This window comes from Gracilinanus agilis, chromosome 4, assembly GCF_016433145.1.
Source record: "Gracilinanus agilis isolate LMUSP501 chromosome 4, AgileGrace, whole genome shotgun sequence".
NCBI lineage: Eukaryota > Metazoa > Chordata > Mammalia > Didelphimorphia > Didelphidae > Gracilinanus > Gracilinanus agilis.
Window position 1 is genome coordinate 374965972 of NC_058133.1, and position 23518 is coordinate 374989489.

Genomic DNA, 23518 nt, shown 5'->3' on the forward strand with positions numbered 1-23518 from the left:
TAGTCCACCTACACTTGCCATGCAATTTTATTTTATTTTATTTTATTTTTATTTTAAACCCTTAATTTCTGTGTATTGACTTATAAGTAGAAGAGTGGTAAGGGTAGGCAATGGGGGTCAAGTGACTTGCCCAGGGTCACACAGCTGGGAAGTATCTGAGGCAGGATTTGAACCTAGGACCTCCAGTCTCTAGGCATGGCTCTCAATCCACTGAGCTACCCAGCTGCCCCCCTTGCCATGCAGTTTTTATTTTGGTCTGGGTCTAATTGAAGCTAATCAAAGTCAAGATCAGATATTAAAATGAAATCAGGCATTCATGGACTATAAAATGCAATTTTAAAATCTACCAATCACAGTGGCAGAGATGGGGACATATGTGATAAATACTATGAAGGTGAAATGAAGAGGCCTGGAACAGATTGGATGTAGGGGAAAGAGGAAATAAGGGGTAATGGCTGATCCCAAAGTTGTAAGCTTGAAGGATTAGAAGAATGTTGATTTCTTCAACAAAAATAGGGAAGGTTGGAAAGGGGAAAGATGATGAATTCATTTTTAGACGTGTTGAATTGAAGATGTCTGCAGAATCCAATAAACATATCCAAGATATCCATCCAATAGACATTTGGAAATGTAAGACTGGAAGTCAGTATATCAGGTAGGGTTAGAGAGGCAGATTTGAAAATGATCAGCATAGAAATTATAATTGAATCCATAGGAGAAAATGAGAAGAACAAATAAAATAGGAAAAAAGGAAAAGAAGAGGTCCAAGCCCTGTGAGACCCCCACATTTAGATGTAGAGTCACTAAAGGAAACTGAGAATTGGTGAGATAGAGAAGAGAACCGAGAGAGAGTAATGTCCCAGCAACCTAAACAAAAGAGGGAAACAAGGAGTTAAAGGCTACAGAGAAGTTAAGAAGGGTTGAGAAAATGCTATTGAATTTGGTGATGAAGAAGTCATTGATAATTTTTGAGATTAGTTTTGCTTGAATGATGAGATAGAAAGCCAGGTTTTAGGGATAAGAAAGCAAGAGGAAAGAAGCGAAGACACCTATAGTAGAATGGAGTTCTTCTCAAGATTAGCCACAAAAAGCAGGAGAGATACAGAATAAGTCAGTGGGAATGAATGGGTCAAGTGAGAATTTTTTTCCTACCAAATTCTCTCCTCTCTTTGCCCTACACTCTCCATGTCAAGTGAGAGGTGTAAGAAACTGTTATGGTCAATCTAGGGACTGAGTTAATTGGTAGTGTTGAGTCATAATGGGACACCTAGATATGGTAGTGAACCCAAAAGGTCAACTCCAATGCAGCTGATGTTAAAGGAGAATAAGTAGAATCTGCTTACTCCAATCCCCAGATGACTAACAGTAACACAGGGCTAACAGCCTAAGCTAGGAATGAACTGATAGTGGAACTCAGCTAACCCTTGTCCCACTGAAGCCCTATGAGTCTGATGTTGATGACTATATCTCTTTACTTAATTCACTACAGATCTGATTATTTGATCTATAAAGATTAATTAATTAGTTTGATCTGTCTGAGTGCAAATTTGTTCTTAAGAAATTGATTAAAAGAATATTGATATCTAGATTGACCACAACAGTCCATTCTCTGTTTCTTTGAACATATTTTTTTCTCTTATTTGAATGGAAGTCAGTCATTAAGAAAAATTCGGCTGTATCAAAGGTGATTTTTAAAGTCAAAATCATAATATTATTATGATATAAAGTCCTTCAGGTTAGTCAAGAATATTAAACTAATAAGATTGCAGAAGTAAAATAGGAATACTCTTTTAGGAAATATACAGGGTTGATACATGACTGATATGAGGCATAACAACAAAAATTTGTTTTAAAATATTTTGAAAATCCAAACATGAGGTTTTCCTTTTTACCAAAGTCTCATCCCTTTGGCAGCAAATATATAGTCTCTCTCTCTTTGTTTGTCTGTCTTTCTCTCTCTGACACACACACATCTATTTCTCTTTCTCTAAGTTCAGTGGATCTATCTAGATAATCTCTCTATACATATAGATAGACATAAATATGAATTTATATGTATAGATAATCTATATGTATAGATAATATTTCTATACATATAGATATACATAAATATGAATTCATATGTAAATTATATTTAAATAAATTTATATATGTATCTGTTTATATATGTATATTTAAAACCACAGTTTGATATGCAAACTCTTCTTAGTGTCACCAGAGAAGCTTTTTCTGATCCCCCTAGTTGTTATGTTTCTCCCTTTTCCAATTATTTCATAAGTTTGTATATTGCATAAACTGAGAAATAGTATACTTTTTAAGGGTAGGACTTATTTTGCTTTTTTGACTTTATATTTCTAGTGCCTAGAATAATGTCTTACATGTTACTTAGAATCATTCCTGAAGTTCAATTGATTTCTTGATGTGGCCTGCTAAACTGAACTACTTTCTTCTTTATATTCATTCTTATTTTAAAAAGCTCTAAGATGTGCATTTAATACTCTCCTCACTGAAGAAAATAATTCCTTAAAAATTAGAACTGGACGAGTGGAACCTAATGACTTCATGAGACATCACAAAAACAAACAAGGCCAAAAGAATGGAAAAAAAAATAAAATAAGAAATAGCTCATTGCAAAACAAAAACAAAAACAAAACTAACCTAGAAAATAGGTCCAGGAGAGATAATTTAAAAATTATTGGACTACCTGAAAGCCATGATAAAAAAAGGTGTGAAAAGAATCATCTTTTAAGAAAATTATCAAGGAAAGATGACCACACATAGCAGTGGCAGATGGCAATAGCAGTAGCAGCAAGTCAGGCCAAGAGGGTCAAGTAAGAAATACTCAAGGTCTGCCAACCAATCTCCAAACAACCATGGAAGAAAAATTCCCCCAAAATAATACTGGGGCAGTAAAACTAAAAGGAGAGAGAAGCAGTGCTCCAGTCCAGAACAATGTTGAGAGACAGGAAGGAGGTCTTCTCACTGGGGTATGAAGAGGGAGCAGTGAGCAAGCCTTAGTGGGATGCAGACACAATATAGCCCAAGTGGAAGGGGAGAGAGAAGAGCTGGCTCAGTCTAGGTTCAGCAGAGTAAGAGCAGAAACCAAGGCAATACAGAACAAGCAACAGTGGGAGGAACTCAGCTCAACTGAGGTCCTGCCTCATTTGGATTAGGCAGAACCCAACTCCAACAAGTTAAGACTAAATAGCTGCAAACTTCCACACAGCAGCTATACAAGGCTACCTCTAGAGAATGACCTGAGACAGATAGAACTGAGCAGACCCCAGGCAGAATACAAGCAAAGAACTCTAGGAATTGAACTAAAATTCAACATACAGGCAAAAGCAAGGGAAAAATAACCCCTAAATGATCAAAACAGAAAAGCCAGTCAATAGGAAAATATTTGCATAAGAGAGATTACCAAAATACAAGTTCACAAGAGGACAGCAATACAAAAATGAAAATATGTGAAGTCTCAAAGAAAAAAGTTTAAGGATACCAAGTCCAAAACAAACCTCTAGAATAGCTCCAAAAAAAGGATAGAAAAAACAAATAATGAAAATAATAAGAAACTTGAAGAAAAACTAGAAAAGTCCAGAGGAAAATCAACAGCTTAGAATAAAAACTTACTGAAGAAAAGAGTTTCCTAAAAAAGGAAAGACTATATACTTAAAAAAAAACTCCCTAAGAAATAATGTACTTTAAAACCTAAAAGAAGGGGGCAGCTGGGTAGCTCAGTGGATTGAGAGCCAGGCCTGGAGACGGGAGGTCATAGGTTCAAATCCAGCCTCAGACACTTCCCAGCTGTGTGACCCTGGGCAAGTCACTTGACCCCCATTGCCCACTCTTACCAATCTTCCACCTATAAGTCAATACACAGAAGTTAAAGGGTTTAAAATAAAAAAAAACCTAAAAGAAGAAAATGGCTCCCTAAAAATTAAAATTGGACAAACAGAAATAAAGACTTCATGAGACAAGAAAAAATAAAAAAAATTCGAAAAAATAAAAATAGGAGAAAATTTGAAATCTCACACAGGAAAAACAACCAACCTAGAAAATAAATCAAGGAATCAATGAATTAAGCCATGATAAAAAAAAAAGCTGGACACCATATTGAAAGAACTTATCAGGGAAAACTACTCTGATGGTCTGTAGTAAGAAGAGATAATAGAATTGAAAAAGATCCACTGATCACTTCCTGAAGGAAAGTCCAAATTTAAAAATCTTAAGACTGTTATAGTTAAATTCCAGAACTCCCAAGCCATGAAGATTTTTAAAATACTACAAGCTGTCAGAAAACAAACAAACAATTTTAATATTGTGGAATCATAACCAGGATTAAGTAGGACATAGCAGATTTTCCATTAAAAGGATCAGAAGGCAGGTTCCACAAGGCAAAGGATCTAATCTTACAACCCCAAATCACCTATCCTGTGAAACTGGGCATAATATAGCAGGGAAAAAAATGAACATTTAATGAAATAGAGAAAAAATGAACATTTAATGAAATAGAGGAATTGCAGGCATTTCTGACAAAATGGCCATAGCTAAAAACAACATTCAGTGATCAAATTGACACTCAAAGAAAAGCATAAAAAAGCAAATGGAAAAATCTCATGAAAATAAGTGGAGTTTAATTATACCCCTGCAAGGGAAAATGGTAATTGGGATACATAAGATTTCTATAGTACAAATGATAATTCAAATACTTAAAATATTTAAAGCAATCAGGGAAACAACTTTAAACAAATTCATTTTATGACACAAATACGTTATTGATATGTAAACCAGAAAGAACAAAAGAAAGAGGACATGTAAAGTGTGTTGTTAAAATGGGGGCAGGGAGGGGTTACATCTTACACTGAGACTAGAGTGGGAGAAACATAACAGAATCGTTGGATAAAGGTTAAAAGGAGAAATAGAAATTATTTTATTATTACAATATACTTCAGAACACCTAGACAAAAAGAGGAAATAGATGAAGTGTCTGAGAAACTGATCAAAAGCCCTGTCACAGAAGTATGAAGTAATAGGAACAAGAGACTTTACTAACCCAGACATTTGCTGCCAAAAACAAAGCAGCTCATAACTTCTTATTTTACCTTAGTGAGAATATATCATCCTTACGTACACAGGGAAATTTTATTTTGTATGTGACTCTCACTGATGGAGAAGAAGTGGTTGCTGAAGTGGATGGGAACCAAGACTAGTTCATACTAGGGTTTATCATAGAAGAGAAGAAATTTGGTCATAGTCTGACAGGTATGCTAGATTCAGGGAAAGCAGATTTCAAACACTTCAGAGGAAGGATAGGCAAAGTTCCAAAGGGAGAAAAAAAGTGGTTTCAGGAATATCAAAGTAGGAATAATTGAAAGGATTGCTTAAAATTGAAATTCTGAAGACACAAAAGAAAACAATTTTAACAGGGAGGGAAAATGGGACTTGTATGGAGAGGCAGAAGTGTAAAACAGGGATCTTATTAAACAACTTAAGATTTTTAAGAGAAATGTATAAAAAGACAGAGGCAAGCCTAGCTGACGGGAGAAATATAAAAGTGTGGCACAGTTGTCATGGTAGTAGGAATGCTAAATCTCATAATGAGCTAAGAGATAGAGAAGCTAAGTCTAAAAAATAGGGGTGAGAGTTTAAGCAATAATGAGAGAAAAAGGGGAATCAGCTAAATATAAGGGAATAAAAAATGGAATTGTTTGGATAATCCTGTTTTTTCATTATTAAAAAAAATCAGAAGACTATGTTAAAACAGGATAGAATAGAATAGAATAGGGTTTTGATGACTATTGTAGCTTTTTTTTTTTTGAGGGGAAGGGATGTTTCCTTTTTGTGTTTGTAACCATTGTGTCCAGTTTGATGTTTGCACCACGTTAATGGACAATTAAATGTTTATTTATTGAATTTGCACAAAGCCTTCTTGAAGAATGATACCTGGGCTTCATTATCTTTCATTGGAGCACATTTAAGGAGTTTTGTTAGGAGCACTGATTTTTTATCCTACTTAAAAATAACTTAGAAACTTAAGGAATAAAAAGGCAGAGGAACATAACATTTAAGTGGATATTTAAAGGTTCAAATATTTTGTAAGAAAATAAATCTTTTCTAGTCTGATATGTAGAAAAACACAACTCATAAAGTGTTAAAAGGATGTTGCACTTACAAGCTTCATTAAATAATGATATAATTAATGAAGTTTATACCAAGAAATAATACACTTTACCACTTTACCCACAAGTCCAAGTATTATTTAGTACTAGTTATTTGTTCTAAAAAATTAAACACCTGAGCTGATTTTAGGTGACATATGGAATACAATCTTGAAACAAGCTCAAAGAGAGGCTGTATTGCATTATAAGAGCAATCAAAGATATTCCAACAAACCCTTCATTTGACATCAGCAATATGAAAAAGTAGGCAAAAGATAAGGACAGGTTGAGCTGAGGGAAAATGTACAGGTTATCACAGAAAAAATACTTGGAAATGTGTTCCCACAGTACTAAAGTTATTTCAAAATTAGATCAGATCATCTACAGAATTTATTTTAAAGCAATGACTGATATTTAAAAAGTTAATATTCAAACAGAAAAAAAAACTGGAAAGATTTATATAAAGTGAAAGTAAAAAGTAAAATGAGCACAACCAGGACAAGGTACCCAATAACAAGAGTAATATATTATGATCAACTATGAATGATAACTTTTTTTTAACCCTTACTTTTCATCTTGGAATCAAAACTGTGTATTGGTTGCAATGCAGAAGAGGGGTAAGGGCTAGGCAATGGGGGTTAAGTGACTTGTCCAGGGTCATACAGCTAGTATGTGTCTAAGACCAGACTTGAACTCAAGACCTCCCATCTCTGGGCCTGACTCTTAATCCACTGAGCCACCAAGCTGTCCACATGAATGATAACTATTATCAACAAGGCAAGGATCCAGGACAATTCTAAGAGATTCATGACACTAAAAAGGATTTCTGCCATTACAGAAGGAACAGATGGAGTCCAAATGCAAATTGAAATATACCAGTCTATATTTCCTCTGTGAATTTTTGTCTACTCTAAGCAATATTGTCTTGTTTCACAACATGATAAATGTGGAAATTGTAGTTTAACGATAATATATGTACAACTTATATCATATTATGTGCCTTTTTGGGAAAAATGTAACAGTGATATAGGAAAAGAAAAAAGTGAAAATGTGTTAACAGTGAAGGAAAGTAGTGGTGCAAAAAAACACTGAAAAGCTGAAAAGAATAGTGATAAGTGAAAATGAAAAGAGAAATAGTGACAATAGAAGAACTGTGCAAAAAGATGTTGCAGTAAATAGTGAACAAGAAATAAGTTTAATGACGGGCAATACTGTAGCAGAAAAAGAATGTAAGGATACAGAAACAAAGAACAGTGAGCATAAAGAGAATTTATCTGTGAGCAAATGTAAAGAAACAGTTGAAGAGCAATGTAGGCTGGATACTGAATCTCTAGGGGACAGTGGAGAAGATAATGCCATTGCAAATATAGAAAATGTTTTGAACTTAAGCAAGATTGAGTTTTTAGCACCAATGGTGGACATATTTGTACCTCCAAATACAAATGAACCTCATGTAATGATTAAAGTTTGGGAGGATATGTATTCTGTCTATGCCAGATATTATATGGTGGTAGATTTGTGTTCTGCATATTTTTCCATCCCAATTCATGAAGACAGAAAATTTTTGTTATTTACTTGGGAAAGAAATCAGTTCTACCCCAGGGTTGGTCCAAGGCTCCTTCCCTCTTTTCACAAATTTTAAAGCAAGATCTAAAAAACAATATTTAAAGAAAGTGTTTTGGTTCATTTTGTGGATTATATATTGTTTGCAGCCACAAATGCAAAGATTTGTTTTGGGACAGTGCAAAACTGCTTTGTGAATTGCATAAGAGAGGACATAAAGTTTAAAAATATAAATTGAAATGGTGTTTGCCCAGAGTGGAATACTTAGGTTTTATACTAGCAAATGGGACAAGAAGTATACCCAAGAAAGGAATAAGTGACATACAAAACCTCAGTGTGCCAAAGACCAAGAAGCAACTGAGAGCGATTCTTGGAATAACAGGGTTCTGTAGACAATGGATTCTAGGAGATAGTGAAATAACAAAGTATTTGACAGACCTCACAAGAAATAATGTAATAGAACCATTGAGATTAAATGCAGAACATTTGCAGGCTTTAGCAAAACTTAAAGAGTCAATTTTAATAGCTCCAGCCTTAGGTATACCTGACTATGACAAGGAATTTCATCTTTTTGTACATGAAGCAAAAGGGTAGCTTCAGGGGTCTTAGCACAAACTTTGGGACCAAATTTCAGACCCATGGCATACTACGATTCACAATTAGATTCTGTGGCTAGAGGGATGGTGCCCTGTCTCAGAGGAGTTGCAGTGCTGCTTTATTGCAAAAGTCAACAATTAGTATTTGGATCAAAGCTGAGTGTAATTATATTCACCAACTGGAAGCTATACTTCACGGATGTAATTCACAAGCCTTTACACAGCAGAGATTATGGCAGTATGAGATAGTACTGCTGAGTAAAGAGAACATTAGTTTAAAATGGTGTAGTGTCCTGAATCCTGTGACACTATTTCCAGATTTACCACTCCATGGGGAGCCAATTCATGACCGTGTTGATGTGGTGACATTAGTTGAGACAACTAGGTTGGATATAAAAGATACTCCAATTATGAATCCTGATCCAGTGATTTTTACCAATGGATCCAGTTACAGGCATAGTGGTAATAGATACAGAGTGCAGCTGTAGTGACAGAGACAGAGACACTGTGGTATTGATCATTGCCCAGCAATGTCAGAGCTCAAAGAGCTGAGTTGGTGGCTCTTAAGCAAACCTGTATAATTGGGAAAGGCATGAGAGTAAATATTTTCACAGACTCAAAATATGCATTTTCGGTGATTCATGCCACCAGAAAAATCTGGAGAAACAGAGGGTTTTTAACATGTGGAGCAAAAGAAATAGCCTATGTCAAAGTGATTGCAGAACTGTTAGAGGCAATCCACTTCCCTAAAGAAGTTGCTGTAATACACTGCTGAGCACATAGCTATGGGAAAGACTCTGTGTCTAGGGGAAATCATAGGGTAGATGTGACAGGCAAATATGCTGGTCGAAAAGCACCTATTCATGTTATGAATCTTTTGGCCACTGAAGAAGCAGATCTAACCAAAGCTTACAATGATTCAGAAGTTCAAACATGGATAATGAAATTTGGTAAGGAGATTGGAGAAATATGATTTGTAGACAAAGGAAAGCCCATCTTGCCAAAGAAGTGTTTTTTATCATGTGTGTAACTCTATTCATGGTAAAGGACATTTTAGTATTCAAGCTATGGTGAATATGGTTAGGAGATGTTGGCTAGCCCTTGGAATTACAACAGTTGCTAGTAGAGTCTGTGGAAAGTGTGATATTTGTATGAGACTTAATCAAGGAATATTTAAGAAGACAGGTTTAGGGGGCATACCGTTAGCTTATACTCCATTTGAGAGCTTACAAATTGATTTATTGTCTAGTAATAGTAGATAGGTTGACAAAATGGCCAGAAGCATTTCTTACAAATAAATACCCTGCGGCCATTGTAGTAAAACTATTACTAAAGGAAATAATACCTAGGTATGGGGTACCGAATTTTTTGGACTCAGACTGGGACACATTTCTCACAATCCATTTTGAGAAAGATTTATGAAAATTTGGGAATCAAAGCCAGTTTTCTTACTCCATACCATCCTCAGAGCTCAGGACAGGTAGAATGGATGAACAAGGAAATTAAAGCCATTATTAGCAAACTGTGCAGAGACTCATTGGAAATGGACCGAAATTCTTCCCTTAGTGCTTTTCTATATCTATAGAAGACCTAGTGGAGATTTGCACATCTCTCCATTTCAAATGCTTACAAGCTAAGATGTGTCAGCCCAGTTGTATTTCTATGTTGGGGGTGACTGTCAAGTTGCAACTTGTATAAAATCATTGCAAAATAGAATTAGAGAGCTCCATGAAATGTGTTTAATTCAACATACTACTCCAACTTGATTATTCTCTACATAATATAAAGCCATGGGATTTCATTTTTCTTAAAAACTTTAAAAGGAAATCAGCTACAGAGGAGAAATGGTGGGGTCCGTTCAAAGTTTTGCTCACTGGCCCATCAGCTGTAAAGGTTTTGGGGAAAGATGCATGGTTCCACTGTTTCAATGTGAAAGTTGGTAAGGCTCATAGAAATAGACAAAATCAGAGTGAAAATAGTGATCAGAATGATGAAAAGGAGGATAGAACTCAGGCAGAAATAGAACTAGGAGACAGGGAGATAGAAGTTCCTGAAATTGATTTAGAAGAAGCAGAAAGCTGAGATTCATCAAAGTCTAGATGTCCAGCAGAAAGTTCCAGTAGAAGATAGACCAGCCCAGATGAAAAGCTAGAAGAAAAGACTCAAGAGCATAAGAAGAGAGACTTTGGAGCTGAAAGGACAGCAAAAACAGTTAAGACTGGTGAAATCTATATATAAGAAGAGAAGACTGCACAGAAGATGTTGTAAGATAAATTGAACCACAAAACAAAAACACATGTTCAAATTTTAGTGCATGCAACATACACATAACTGGAAAATAGAAGAGAAAAACTTCAGGCAAATTGAGAAGTGGAACATAAGAAGACAGAGTAAGTATATATATCCAACACTACATATGAAAAAAAAGTAATTGTTAAATAAGTGAAAAGTTAGTAATAGATTCATAAGGTATTAATTGAATAAAAGGATCAATAGATTTTCTATTTGATTAATATAAAAGCATATATAGGATTAAAAATAATGAAAATAGTGTATACTCTAGATATATGTAAATATATTTGTATATATTTATACATACTTGTAACAGAATTATTGTAATTATGTACATATTTATTGTAATTATGTATCATATGTAGAAAGACTAGGTATAGAATAAGATAGGGAGTTTAGTTCTAGGGATAATGTAACAGTTTAAGTATAGGTTTAAGAATTAGCATGGAAAATAGGGTAATGGTGTTGAATTGTTCAGATAAGTTTTAAACTGCATTTGCGGAAATTGTTTCTTTAAATTTGGTTTGTTGTAAAAGCTAAGGCTAAAATTGTGTTTATTGGAAATTTTTGAATGTTTTCTATTATTTTTTTGGTAAGAGATAGAATAGTTGTTGTATTAGTGTAGTAGTGAGAAGTTGATGGAAAATTGATTTAGAAAGAGTTATTCTAGTATTACAGTTTTATATGAGTTGAAGTTGTTATAGTGATAGGATATATTCATGTTTGCTATATTGTTTGAACGTTGCAGGTATTGTGTTGTATTGAAATTTTGTAATAATTTTGAAAACCCTACCCTTACCTTTCTTTCCTGGGGTGATATCCATGATTAGGAATAGTTAAGATAGGATGTAGCATAGAAAGAGTAGGGGTGGTTTGTGTAAATGAAATCTTGCACAGAGGGGGATAGAAGGTTGCAAAGAGAGACTTGAAGGACAGGAGAGGCAGTTGTAAGGAAAAGCAGAGGCTTCTGGGAAAGGAACGGTAATGGAGGAGTTCGTTCCTGGACCCTGAACTGATCAGAGCTCATATCTCACCTCAGAAGTGGATCCCCTGAATACCTGAGGTTTTCCCAACCTTTTCCTTGGACCTCAACACCTGTGGATGATACCTGCTGCTCTTGAAAAACAAACATAAGAGGAATGGCTGAACATTTACAGTGGCTTGAAGGGCTTTGCCCAGAAAAGCATGCTTAGCCAGTCCAGAAGAATTTCTTTCTCTGTGCATATATATAAATGAAGACATTTGCAACCTGTCATTTCTAGATTAGGTTAGCAGAGTAGGAAAGAAGGAGGAATCAAGAATGATTTCAGGCTGAAGCTTTTTGGCTTTTGGCTTAGGGCAAAAGGGACCCCAAATAACTCTGTGTTTAGACTAGGGCATTCCTGTTCCCACTCTCCAAATCTTTCCCTTGAATCTGTTTATTAAACCACCCTTTTGACTTGAAAACCTAACATAGTACTTTGAGAGGGAAAAGGGCTTGAAGGGTGAAGGATTTTCTTTGGGGGGGAAGAGCTTTCTTTAGCCTCAAGTTCAGCCAAATCTTGGAGTGCCCATAATTGCTCTTCGCCTAGTAGGGTTTGGCCAGAATGGACATCTGGGGAAGGTCAGGAATAAAGCAAAGTCCTGACGAAAAGTCAATTCCAATTCCTTCAGTGTCTCTGTCCTGGTGCAGACTCCTGCTTGCTTTTCCCTTCATCATATCTTACATTGATAGAGAACAGCTACTGTCTATCAGGAAAGAAAGGGTTTTTCCTTGAGGTCAACTTGAGGACCAAATAACATCTGCTTTCAGTCCTTTCATACTTTAGTACTCTCTCTATCTCTCCATCAAAGATCTAGTCTGTACAGAGGGCAGCCATTAGCACTCTTCCCAGATGGGAAGGGAGTTTCCTTGGGGATTTGTTCATTAATGTACTCAAATCAACCATCACACCAGGGATTCCCCCTTTCTATCCTTTTAACATTTGTTATTTTGGGTGGTAGATTATAGTAAAAGAAATTAAGTATAATTAAGTTTAAGTATTTAGATTCACATAATGGAAGCCCAGAGGATTCCATTTTGTGAAAGGGAAGGACCGAAGAATGAAAAATACAAAGAGATAGGAAAAATTAGAAGATGGATCGAATGGAATGTTAATAGATGAGAAGCTGGCAGTTTGACTTGGAACTCTGGGACAGCCTGAGGGGGAGAAGCTGAGGAGCAGAGCTGGAGTACTGAGCTCCTGAACTGTTGGGTGATCCTCTATTCCTGGTGGAAAGTGTCCTATCTGGGAATTTGTCTCCTGTCCTATATAAGAAAGCCTTGCCAGCAGTGCCTGATTTATATATCAACTTTTGATCTACCTGGAGAAGAAACTCATCTCAAGTGAAGTGATCTGAGAGAGACTGCCTCCACAGGCATAGCTTGTGTCCAGAGTGACCCAGACCATTGGGGTCTGCTTCCTTGATTCACAACTTATTCTATTTCTCAATCAAAGCTGCTTTGGAGTGGCTTTAGTGATAAGTAGCTAGATTCATGGAAGTTTGGGGGGACAAAAATAGAAAGGAAGTCAGAGTAGGTCCAACTCTGTTGGACACAGAAGAGACCCTTGAGGGTCAGAGGGGTTCTGGGAGATAGATAATATTAGTGAAAGGGATTTTTGTCCTAGCCCTCCTTCCTTACCTAATCCAACTAGCAGCTTTAATAAATCTGTTTTATATAACAATATAGCAGTTAGATCGAGTTTCTAAGAGTCTTAGGGCAGAGAGAACCATCTTGATCTCTGTACCTGGGAGAAGTCATAAAGATTTGAAGATCACTAATCTTATTTACTGACCAGATTACAATCTTACAAGGGTAAGGGGGGTGGGAGAGAGATAACATGGATTGCAAAACATCAGAAAATGAATATTAAGAAACTGTAATGACATGTAATCTGGGGAAAAATATAAATTTTAAAAAATTTTGAATTTGTTTCCCTTAGTCTGATCTCAATTTCTTTATCCTGTCAACATCTACTGGTAATAGCAGCTGGAAGTCAGGAAATTTCTTGACATTTTGCTGATTGGTTGAAATTTAATTTGATTTTTTGTAATTATAAACTGCTTTTACCATAATGTGCAAGATTTGGTTGGAGCATTTTAATTAAGCTCTTTAAGCTTTCAAAGTATGATTTTTTTGTTGTTGTTGTAAGATAATTTTTTTCTCAGTCTAGCAAGAGAACTCTATTTTTCTTTGTTTTTAAAATAACTAATAGGGATACATGTTAATCATTAGTATTTTGATGGTTTTTGTTTGTTTTATCAGTTCTATATGAGCAGAACTATTTCCTCATATTTCTTAGTCTGATATTTATAAAATGATCTCATCTGTTGCACCCTAAGTTAAAGTGGTTTTGTGATACTGAGTTCATATTTTTATGGAATTAGAATTTAAGCAGAAGTCACTTAATTTACATTGCTTAGGAAGAAGCTGATAGTATGAGTCACTTCAAAACAGAGGCTTGATGTACTTAAATAAAAGTGACATTACTGACATGCGATAGCAATAGAAAGCGATATGGTGAATGATGCATGTTATATGACAGAATACCCACAATACCTCTAGAATCCATCTTCCATTTTAAAATAGAATAAAAAGGGAAAACAATGGATAATATAAACAATTTCCCTTTAGAATCAATCTGCTACGTATTGCATATCTTTATTATTTCAAGATGTACTATAGCAGCATCTCAGTATAAATAAGATGTAAAAATAATAACTTACATTATATGGGTTACGAAGTGCTTTTGTTTGTAATGTAGATGTTAGTTGATGTTAAGCATAACAATTTTCATTTGTATGGGGTTTTAAAGCCCATAAAAATTATAAGGAAAACTATGAAAATGAGAATTATGTGGTAACAATAAGTGTGTATATATGTGTGTGTGTGTGTGTTTGTGTGTGTGTGTGTGTGTGTGTGTGTATGTGTTAAAAGCATGACTACAGGAGAGTTTTCTTTCCAACCAAGTAAAATTCTGAAATGTAAGTTGAAAGGAAAGAATAAAGATTCTTAATGTAGAAAAAAATAATTCTTTCATGAATCACTCATCATAATTTCTTATATATCTACTATGCATGTAGTGTTATAGAAAAGGCATAATATAAACATAAAAAAAGAGTACCTGCCCTCCTGGAGATTAAAAAATAATTGAGGAAATTGACTTATTTGTGATGCAAAGTGAAGTGAGCAAGAACCAGGAAAATGTTGTACAGAGTAATAATGTACGATGATCAGCTGTGAATGACTTAATATAATATCAGCCATGCAAGGATCCAGAACAACTCCAAGAGACTTGTGACAAAAAAATCCTATCCATAGAATGAACTGATGGAGTCTGCATCCTGATTGAAGCATACCATTCTTCACTTCATTTCCTCTATGAATTTTTCTCTAGCATAATCAATGTGCCTTCTTTCATAATCATATGCACATGGACATATGAATTGTATGATAAGTCATGTACCACCCATATCACATTACCTGCTATCTCAGGGAGATGGGAGGGAAGGAGAGAACATGGATCTCAAAATGTCAGAAAACAATTATTAAAAATGTATCTACATATATAATCTGGGAAATATATAAAATCTTAACAAAATAAAAAAATTAAGACAAATATAAGGTCATTGAATGTCAGTCAATTAGTACTTATTAGATACTAATTATGTGCCACCAAGATCTGGGCATACAAGGAAAGGCAAAACACAGACCCTGTCATTGCTGTCAAACAGAGGGCAGAGTATGAAAAAAACAAGGTTCACAGACATATACAGTATAAATGGAGTGCGATCTCAGAGGAAAGGCACAAGTTTCAGAGGAGGGGCTAGATGGTGAAGTTATTTAAGCTGAAGCTGGAAGGAAGTCTCGTGAGAGGTGAGAAGGGAAGGGGCTCCCAGTCTGGGGGACAGAGCTGAGAGATGCCTTTTGTATTCAAGAAATAGCTGGAGGGCCAGTCCATGTGCCTGGTGCCTAGGGTAGATGGAGAGAAATATGGAAGAAAGCGGCTAAAAAGGGTAAGAAGTTTTTGAAGGATTTTAAGTGCCTCGAAGAGGATTTTATATCTGAGCCTAGAGGTGACAGGACATCACCTAAGTTTATTGAGTCACTTGGGCAGACTATGCTTTAGGAAAGTCATTTCTACTTCTTGAATGATAGATCGCAGCAGAGCAAGGTAGGAGTAGGGTGAAGTGTATAAATATATATGTATATGTAAGTGTACTAAATGGATATATATTATAAATATATCATGTATGTATACCTATATGTATACACACACACACACACACACACACACACACACACACAAATCCAATCTGAGATGTCCAAAAGCCTGGTGCTGTATCTCTGGAGCACAGGAGAGAGTCTAAAATGAGGCACACAGAACCAAGAATCATCTTGATTGAAGTCACAGAGCTGATGAGCTCACCAAGTTAAACAGCAGAGAAGGAGAAGAGGACCTCTGAGATACAAGGGGGAAGAGAGCCAGCTTCTTGTACAGAGTAAATGCCAGGATAAGTGGTACAAACAGTAAGTATAATGACCATTCAGAGAAAGGACTGCACAGCATAAGGGTAGGAAGCATAATTTGCATAGTCTTAGAGAAGAGGGAGAAGAGCATTTTTGGTGAAGAAACCTGCAAAATAATGATATGTAGCTAAGCCTATGTGTACAGAGAACAGGGTAGTCATGACGAGATCACCAAGCTATAGATACACAGTTGGAAATGACTTGAGATTATCATATAGCCCAATTTCCACCATTTGCTGGAATCTCTGCAATATCTCTACCAGAGAATAAATTCCAAGGCTGTAGAATTTATTAGTTAATAAGTAAAATCATTCTATTTTTAACGTCTCTAATTGTTTTGTCAAAATATGTCTTTGTAACTTCCATCAACTAGTTCTAATTGTGTCTATGTAGAACAAGATTAAATCCTTTTCTAAATTTCAGTCCTTTACATATCTTAAGATCTATAATAATTTCTTTCTCAAATATTTTCTACTGGGGGATATTACTTCAACTACTTTTCAGACAGCTGGTTTTCAATTCTCTTCAATAGCTTGGTAGTTAAGTTTTTGGATGGAATATAAGGGGTGAGAGTTCTTAAGAGATATCATTCTTAAAAAATAAACATGCCAGATTACTAACCAGTAAAGAACAAAGTGGAAATATTTCCCTTGTTACTAACATATTTTTTAACGAATTCAGTCATAATATACAATTTCTTGATAGCCACATATATACTTTTAATTCTTAAGAAGCTTACAGCACTTGGAAAGATGCAAGCTTTCCTTAGAAAAACAACTTCCAGAGAGCAAATGCAGGAGGACTGAAGAGTATAAGCAAGAAACTGTATTGTTTGATGGGAGATGGAGTAAATCTTGGCCTTGTACTTCAATGGAGATTCAAACAAGGATACATAAGAATGTATCTTTATTGAGGAAGAAAAAGAGAAGAGTCTGTAGGAGGAAGGGAAGGCTTCTTGACTCTAGGAGTTCAAGCACCAACCTCTTCTGTGTTCTTAACTGAATAATTAAACCTGTTATGTTTTAAGTCCTTGTGAGCTAAAGGTCACATAAGGGAAGCAAATATTTATCCATAAGGTATCATCAGATACTAACAGTCCCAGATGCTACCAAATGTGAGGAAAAAGAGCCAAATGGCAAAGTCTCTAGGTTATACCAGGTTTAGGGTAAACATTTAAGAGAATTAAGCAATCCTAAAGTGAAATAATTCCAGGGTAGGGGAGAGGATTGCAGTCAAGTCAATAAGTTATAATAATCACAGGATATGTATTTATAATTCAATAAATGCTTACATTTATTTGAATGTAACATTTGATAAAATTAGATGGACTGACTATATTCAAGTTGGCTTATACCTTCTGATATTTAGAGGGTCATCGAATCACAGGGGTTGAGTGTTAGAAGGGGACTTAAAGAGTTGATAAAGTCTCATTCCCCTTTTTTATTTTACCAGTGAGAAACTGAAATAGATCAAAATGATTTGCTCAAGATAACACCACTAGTTAACAATAGAGCTATTATTTTAATTTGTCTTCTGATTCTATATTTAATGAGCCACTCACTTGGAAAATGTTACTGAAAAGGGGCCTCAAAACAAAATTAAGTGTTATTTTCTTTCTTGTCATGAGTTTAATTATCTACATTTCTAAGTGAAATCCACTTTTATGATTAATTCTGCAAGATGAAAAAATACAAAACTCTTTTTAATGAAAAACTCTTTTTTTTGGCAATAAAGTCTTAATAGCTTTCAAACTAAGTATCTTTCAAAGACGTCTAAAACCATTCTTTATCAAAAATAAAAGATATTATTAATAAACCAAATGTTAAATTTTAGGAAAATCTTTCTAAAAGGCAACAAAACAACAAAATGCCTACCATTTTTGATAACATTATTCCATAAATTAAATAGGATATATGTGATTTCTCTCCCCATGAATTTATATACAAACATGCATATATGTGGATATACAAATATAAATGTATATAGACAGATAGATTAGTAAGAGATGGAAAGATGGATGGATGGATGATTTGGTATAAAAAAGTTCCACTTAAAAAATACAATATTTAATTGGTGTGTTGTCCATTAAATTAAAAATACTTACTTTAAGAAAAACCTGTAAATCCTGATTCTGAGTATGCTGTAAAATGTCTTGCTGTAAATGTTTGAATATGGATATACATATGTATATCTGGTAATCAGGACCAAGAAAGATACAAGTGGCAATGTAGTGACAGATTTCAATCCAATCCAAGTAATTCCAGAAACACTGAGTTATCCATTGCTGACAAATCTAGAAATAAACAGAGAACATTTAATTTGTTAGAAATCTTAAAAAACAGCATTGAACTTTTTAAGAAATGAATTTTATTGCTATCTTTTGTTTTTATGTCACCTATGTTTTCAGCTCTCTTTCCTAACTTTGCCCAAAGAGCCATATTGAATGATAAAGACTACAGAAGAGTAGGACGGGAGAAAGTCAGCAAAGATAACCAACATATCAAATCGTCTGATGTGTAAGTCAGTGCTCTACACTTTTGGATCTGTAGCATCTTTGAAAAGAAGGGGGGGAAAGATGTGTTTTTTCATATAGATTTTTTGGGATCAAATGTTTTTTGAGGGATCCTTATAATTTCATAATATTTGACATATTGGTTATAAGTGCCTCAATTTCTTACCACTTCAATCATTTTTTCCACAAAGACATAAAAGTGATTTTACTTAAGTACAGTATAAGGATGATATTAGAAAATAAGTCTTGTTATATTAGTTTAGAGACAAGAAGTAGAGAAACTGGCTTGAGAAGGAATTGGAGTTTGAAGCAGATTTGAGACAGTGTCAGTTTCAAATGCTGACAGCTGTAATGGTTTTTCTCTAACAGTTGGTCTCTGGCAGTTGGCAGAGTCACACTTAGAGTCTCTCTCTGAGAGCTTGTAGAGGTAACATCTTTGCCTCTCTCATTCTTACTGTCTGAGGTAGAAGGAAAGGAGGAAAAGACCTGAAGGAGCTTTAGTGTTTTCTTTTTTCCAACTTGGGAAACACTGCTGACTATCTTTTGTTGTTTTTACAGATTGTTTTAACTCTGAGAAGACCAAAGAAAGACCTGGTCTTTGGTTTGGACTCTGAGTCTGCTAAAGCTCAGAGTCCTAACTTGGTTCTTGCTGAAACTCAGCCATCTAGTCTTTGTTAATCTTACAACTTGGAGGTGAAGTTAAGAATAATAAAGATAATAGTGTTTGTTTATTTAAAATAATAAAAATTTAGGTTAGTCAGATCAGGAAGGATCAGTGAAGCCTGTGGACACAAGAGAAGCAGTTCCTTGTGGAACAAGGGAGGGTTTTTTTGGGTGGAGTTAAAATCCCTTAGAGTTAGAATCCTTTTTATCCTTATATATTTCAACAAATATTTATTTTTACAATGGGCCTCTAGAAGAGACAATCCCTCCTACATTCTACAACTAAGCAAAAAGATCTCTCAGTTCCTCACGTAAGACTTTCCATTTTTGTTCCTTCTGCTTTTCTACTGGCTGTCCCCTACATCTGAAATGTACTCTCTCCTTGTCTTTTCCTGGTATTGCTAAGCCACCTCCTTTCCCATCCCCACCCCACTGATTCCCCTTGATATTCTTGATCTTTTGTTCTTTCAGATGAATTTTATTATGTTTTCTAGTTCAAAAAATTATTTGGTAGTTTTACTGGTAAGGTTCTGAATAAGAAAATTATTTTGGGTAATATTATTTTATTATATTGGCTCAAACTATGAGAATTAATATTTCTTGAATTATTTAAATGGCTTTGTGTGAAATGCTTTGTATTTGTGTTCAAATAATCTCTGCGTATTGGCAGATGTACTCACAAGAATTTTATATTGTCTGTTGTTATTTTAATAGGAATTTCTCTTTAGATATCTTCCTGCTGGGTTTTGTTGGTAATATATAGAAATCCTGAATATTTGTGTGGATTTATTTTTTTATACTGCAACTTTCATCAAGTTTTTAATTGTTTCCACTAGTCTTTTAGTTGATGCTAGGGTTCTTAAAATAAATCATCATATAATCTCTGAAAAGTGATTACTTTGCTTTCTCATTATTTATGTCTATTCTATTTTTCTCATCTTATTTTTATAGTTAACACATTTTAGCACATAACTGATAATCAATGGTGATAAAAGATATTCTTGTTTCACACCAATCTTATTGGGAAGTCTATACTTCATTTGCCCTACAAATAATTGCTCTCAGTTTTTAGGAGATATTATTTATCATTTTAAGAAAATTCCCACTTATTCCTATTCTTCCTAGGGTTTGTAATAGGAATAGGTACTGTTTCTGTCAAAAGCTATTTCTACATCTATTAAAATAATCATATGATTTTTGCTTTTGTTGTTGATATAGTCAATTATGCTTATAGTGTTTCTAATATTGAACAACCCCTATATTCCTGGTATAAATCCAACCTGGTCATATTGTATGATCTTTGTGACATTGTTTTAATTTACTTCTTGTTATATTTAAATTTTTCATACCACCATTTAGTAGGGAAATTTATCTGTAGTTTTCTTCTTTGTTCTAGCTCTCCCTGGTTTATGTTTCAAGACTATATTTGTACTAAAGGAAGAATTTGGAAAGACTTGTTCCTTACCTATCTTTTCAAGTAGTTTGTGTAATACTAAAATTGAATTTTCTTTAAATGACTGTTAGAATTCACTTATAGCATTCAACATAGAATGATAAGTGGCCATAGTATCCTAATGTTTGACAAGTCCAGAGATCCATGCTTCTGGAAAAACTCACTATTGGACAAAAACAGCTAAGTAAACTGGAGAACACTATGGCAGATATTAGGCATAGAGCAACACTTCATGCTTAAGGCAGTGATGGGCAAACAACAGCCTGAATCTGGCCCAAGAGGAAGAGTTTGTCCATCACTGGCATAGATGACTCAGAAATAACAGATGTTATCATAAACAAATTAGGGGACAAAATAGTGTTCTTGTCAGACTTATGGATATGGGAAGAATTTAGGTCAAAACAAGATAAAGAAAAACATTATGAGGTATAAAATGAATAACTGTGACTACATAAAATTTAAGTTTCTACACACAGAAAACCAATGCAACTAAGATTAAAAGGCAAACAACGAACTGGGGGGAAATATATTTAAACAAAGTCTCTCTGACAAAAGCTTTATTTCTTAAATTTATAGAGAATTGTGAAGGGTTAAATTTTTGGGGGGCAGGAATTTGATCAAAAGCCAGTGTGCAGTTTATTAAACATAAAAACACTTAGTTAATTATTCAGAAATACGGTTAGGAAATAGGAAGGAGGAAAGTAAAAGTAATCTTATAATAGATTATAACTATACCCAAGATACCAATCCTAACTAATTTTTTCTAGAAAACCCTACATCTATCTGCCTCAGAGGGCAGTATCTTCTGCTAGCCTTTGCCTACTCTTCTACTCTTTCTATCTAATAATATAACCACTAATAATAATTAATAAGGCTTTTAAGGCCTTAAAATCTGTTTCTCAGTTTCCTCACAGTCACAGAGAGAATGAGTCACACACTCCTCTCTCCAGGGGACTCGGGGACAAAAAGCCCTTTGCAACTGTCTCCAACTTACTCACTAACTGACAACCGGCACAGCAGGGGGTCTCTTACTGAAAAATATTAATGCTCCTTTTCCTCTTAAATATAAAAAAGGAGAAATTAATTAAAACTCTCTTAACAGAATGGAGTCAAACTTAAAAGAATACAAAGTATTTCCCAACTGACAAAAGGTCAAAGAATACAACCAAGTAATTCTCAAATGAAGAAAATAAATTATATTATAAAAAATGTTCCAAATCACTGTTGATTACAGAAATAAAAATTAAAACAACTCTGAGGTACTTGCTCACACCCATAAGATTGGCTAATATGACAAAAAAGGAAAATGATAAACACTTCAATGGCAATCAAACTGAGCATGCCCTTTAATCCAACAATGCCACTATTAGGTCTGTATCCTAAAGAAGTCAAAGATAGGGGAAAAGAACCTACCTTAATTTTTATTTATATTTATAGCAGTGTTTTTTGTGGTGGTAAAGAACTGAAAACTGGATGCCCAATTGGGGAATGGATGAACAAGTTGTGGTATATGCTTGTAATGGAATGTTGTTGTGCCATAGGGAATGACAAACAAGATGACCAAAAAAAATTTTTTTTGAAAAGACTTCTAATAAAGTGATGGAAAGTGAAGTGAGCAGAACCAGCACAATGTTATACACAGTAACAATAATGTATGATGATCAACTGTAAATGATTAAACTAGTGTCAAGAAAGCAAAGATCCAGGACAACTCCAAGAGACTTATGCCACCCCCCTCAAAAAAAAGATTTCCACTACCATAAAAAGAAGAGACAGAGTCTCCAAGTACAAAATAAAACATTATTTTTACTTAATTTATTCATAATCCATTAATTTTTGTCTAGCATAAGCAAATATGTGTCTTGTTTCATGATATGACAAACATGGAAATATGTAGTTTATGAAAATATATGTATAACTAATATCATATTACCTGCCTTCTTTGGGTGTGGGGAGGATTGGGAGCAAGAGAGAGAACATGGAATGCCAAATATCAGAAAAGGAATATTAAGAAATTATAATGACAATTAATATGGAAAAAATACAATTTATTTAAAAAGAAAGAAATTGCTTGTAAATCCATCTAGTGCTTGGGATTTTTTTCCTACTTAGAGATAAAATTTTTGGCTTGCTTAATTTCTGACTACAATATGGCTAAGTATTCTATTTTTTTTATAAATATGGCCAATTTACAGCTTTGTAAATATTCACCTATTTCATTTTTCAAAGTATATGCCTTTTTCATCCATTCTTCTTTTGAGATCAAAACAACATATTAAATTCACATCTACAGCATCTGCCCAAATAATCTCTCAAACTAATTTAGTCATATTGAAGTTCTGAGAGGTTACATGTATCATCTCCCCACATAAAAATTGAGGAAAGGGATTTGCAGAAAGACTTCAAGCAATGTATAGATGCAGGAAAAAGCAAGAGGAGATAGAATGTTGATGAGAGAGGATTCTAAGAGAGCCAATGGAATATGGTAAGAGGCATTTGGGGCCTGGAGGTATCTGGGTTTGAACTCTGAAGGGGAGACAGCTCTGGACCTTCTCTTGGACTCCACCATCAAATCCTGAACTAAAAGTGATTCCTGTGGAAGAAATAGTAAAAACCTGTATCTGATTCCTCAATCCTTGAAATCTACGTGTGTGTGTGTGGACTCAATGGAACCTCATTCTACCTGAGGGGTTTTGCCTGAGGGTGGTCTGAATTGAGCCAGCAGTGAAC

At 34.7% G+C, this 23518-nt stretch overlaps 1 protein-coding gene across 2 annotated transcripts in view; it reads right to left on the reverse strand.

Moving 5' to 3' along the window:
- The window catches only part of TBC1D32 (TBC1 domain family member 32), a 215180-nt gene that overhangs the window by 1872 nt on the left and 189790 nt on the right, over positions 1 to 23518 (reverse strand). For both annotated transcript variants that reach the window (XM_044676877.1, XM_044676876.1), the window contains one exon: positions 18265 to 18453. In XM_044676877.1, the coding sequence (XP_044532812.1) occupies positions 18265 to 18453 (189 nt within the window). The remainder of the gene's footprint in view (positions 1 to 18264; positions 18454 to 23518) is intronic.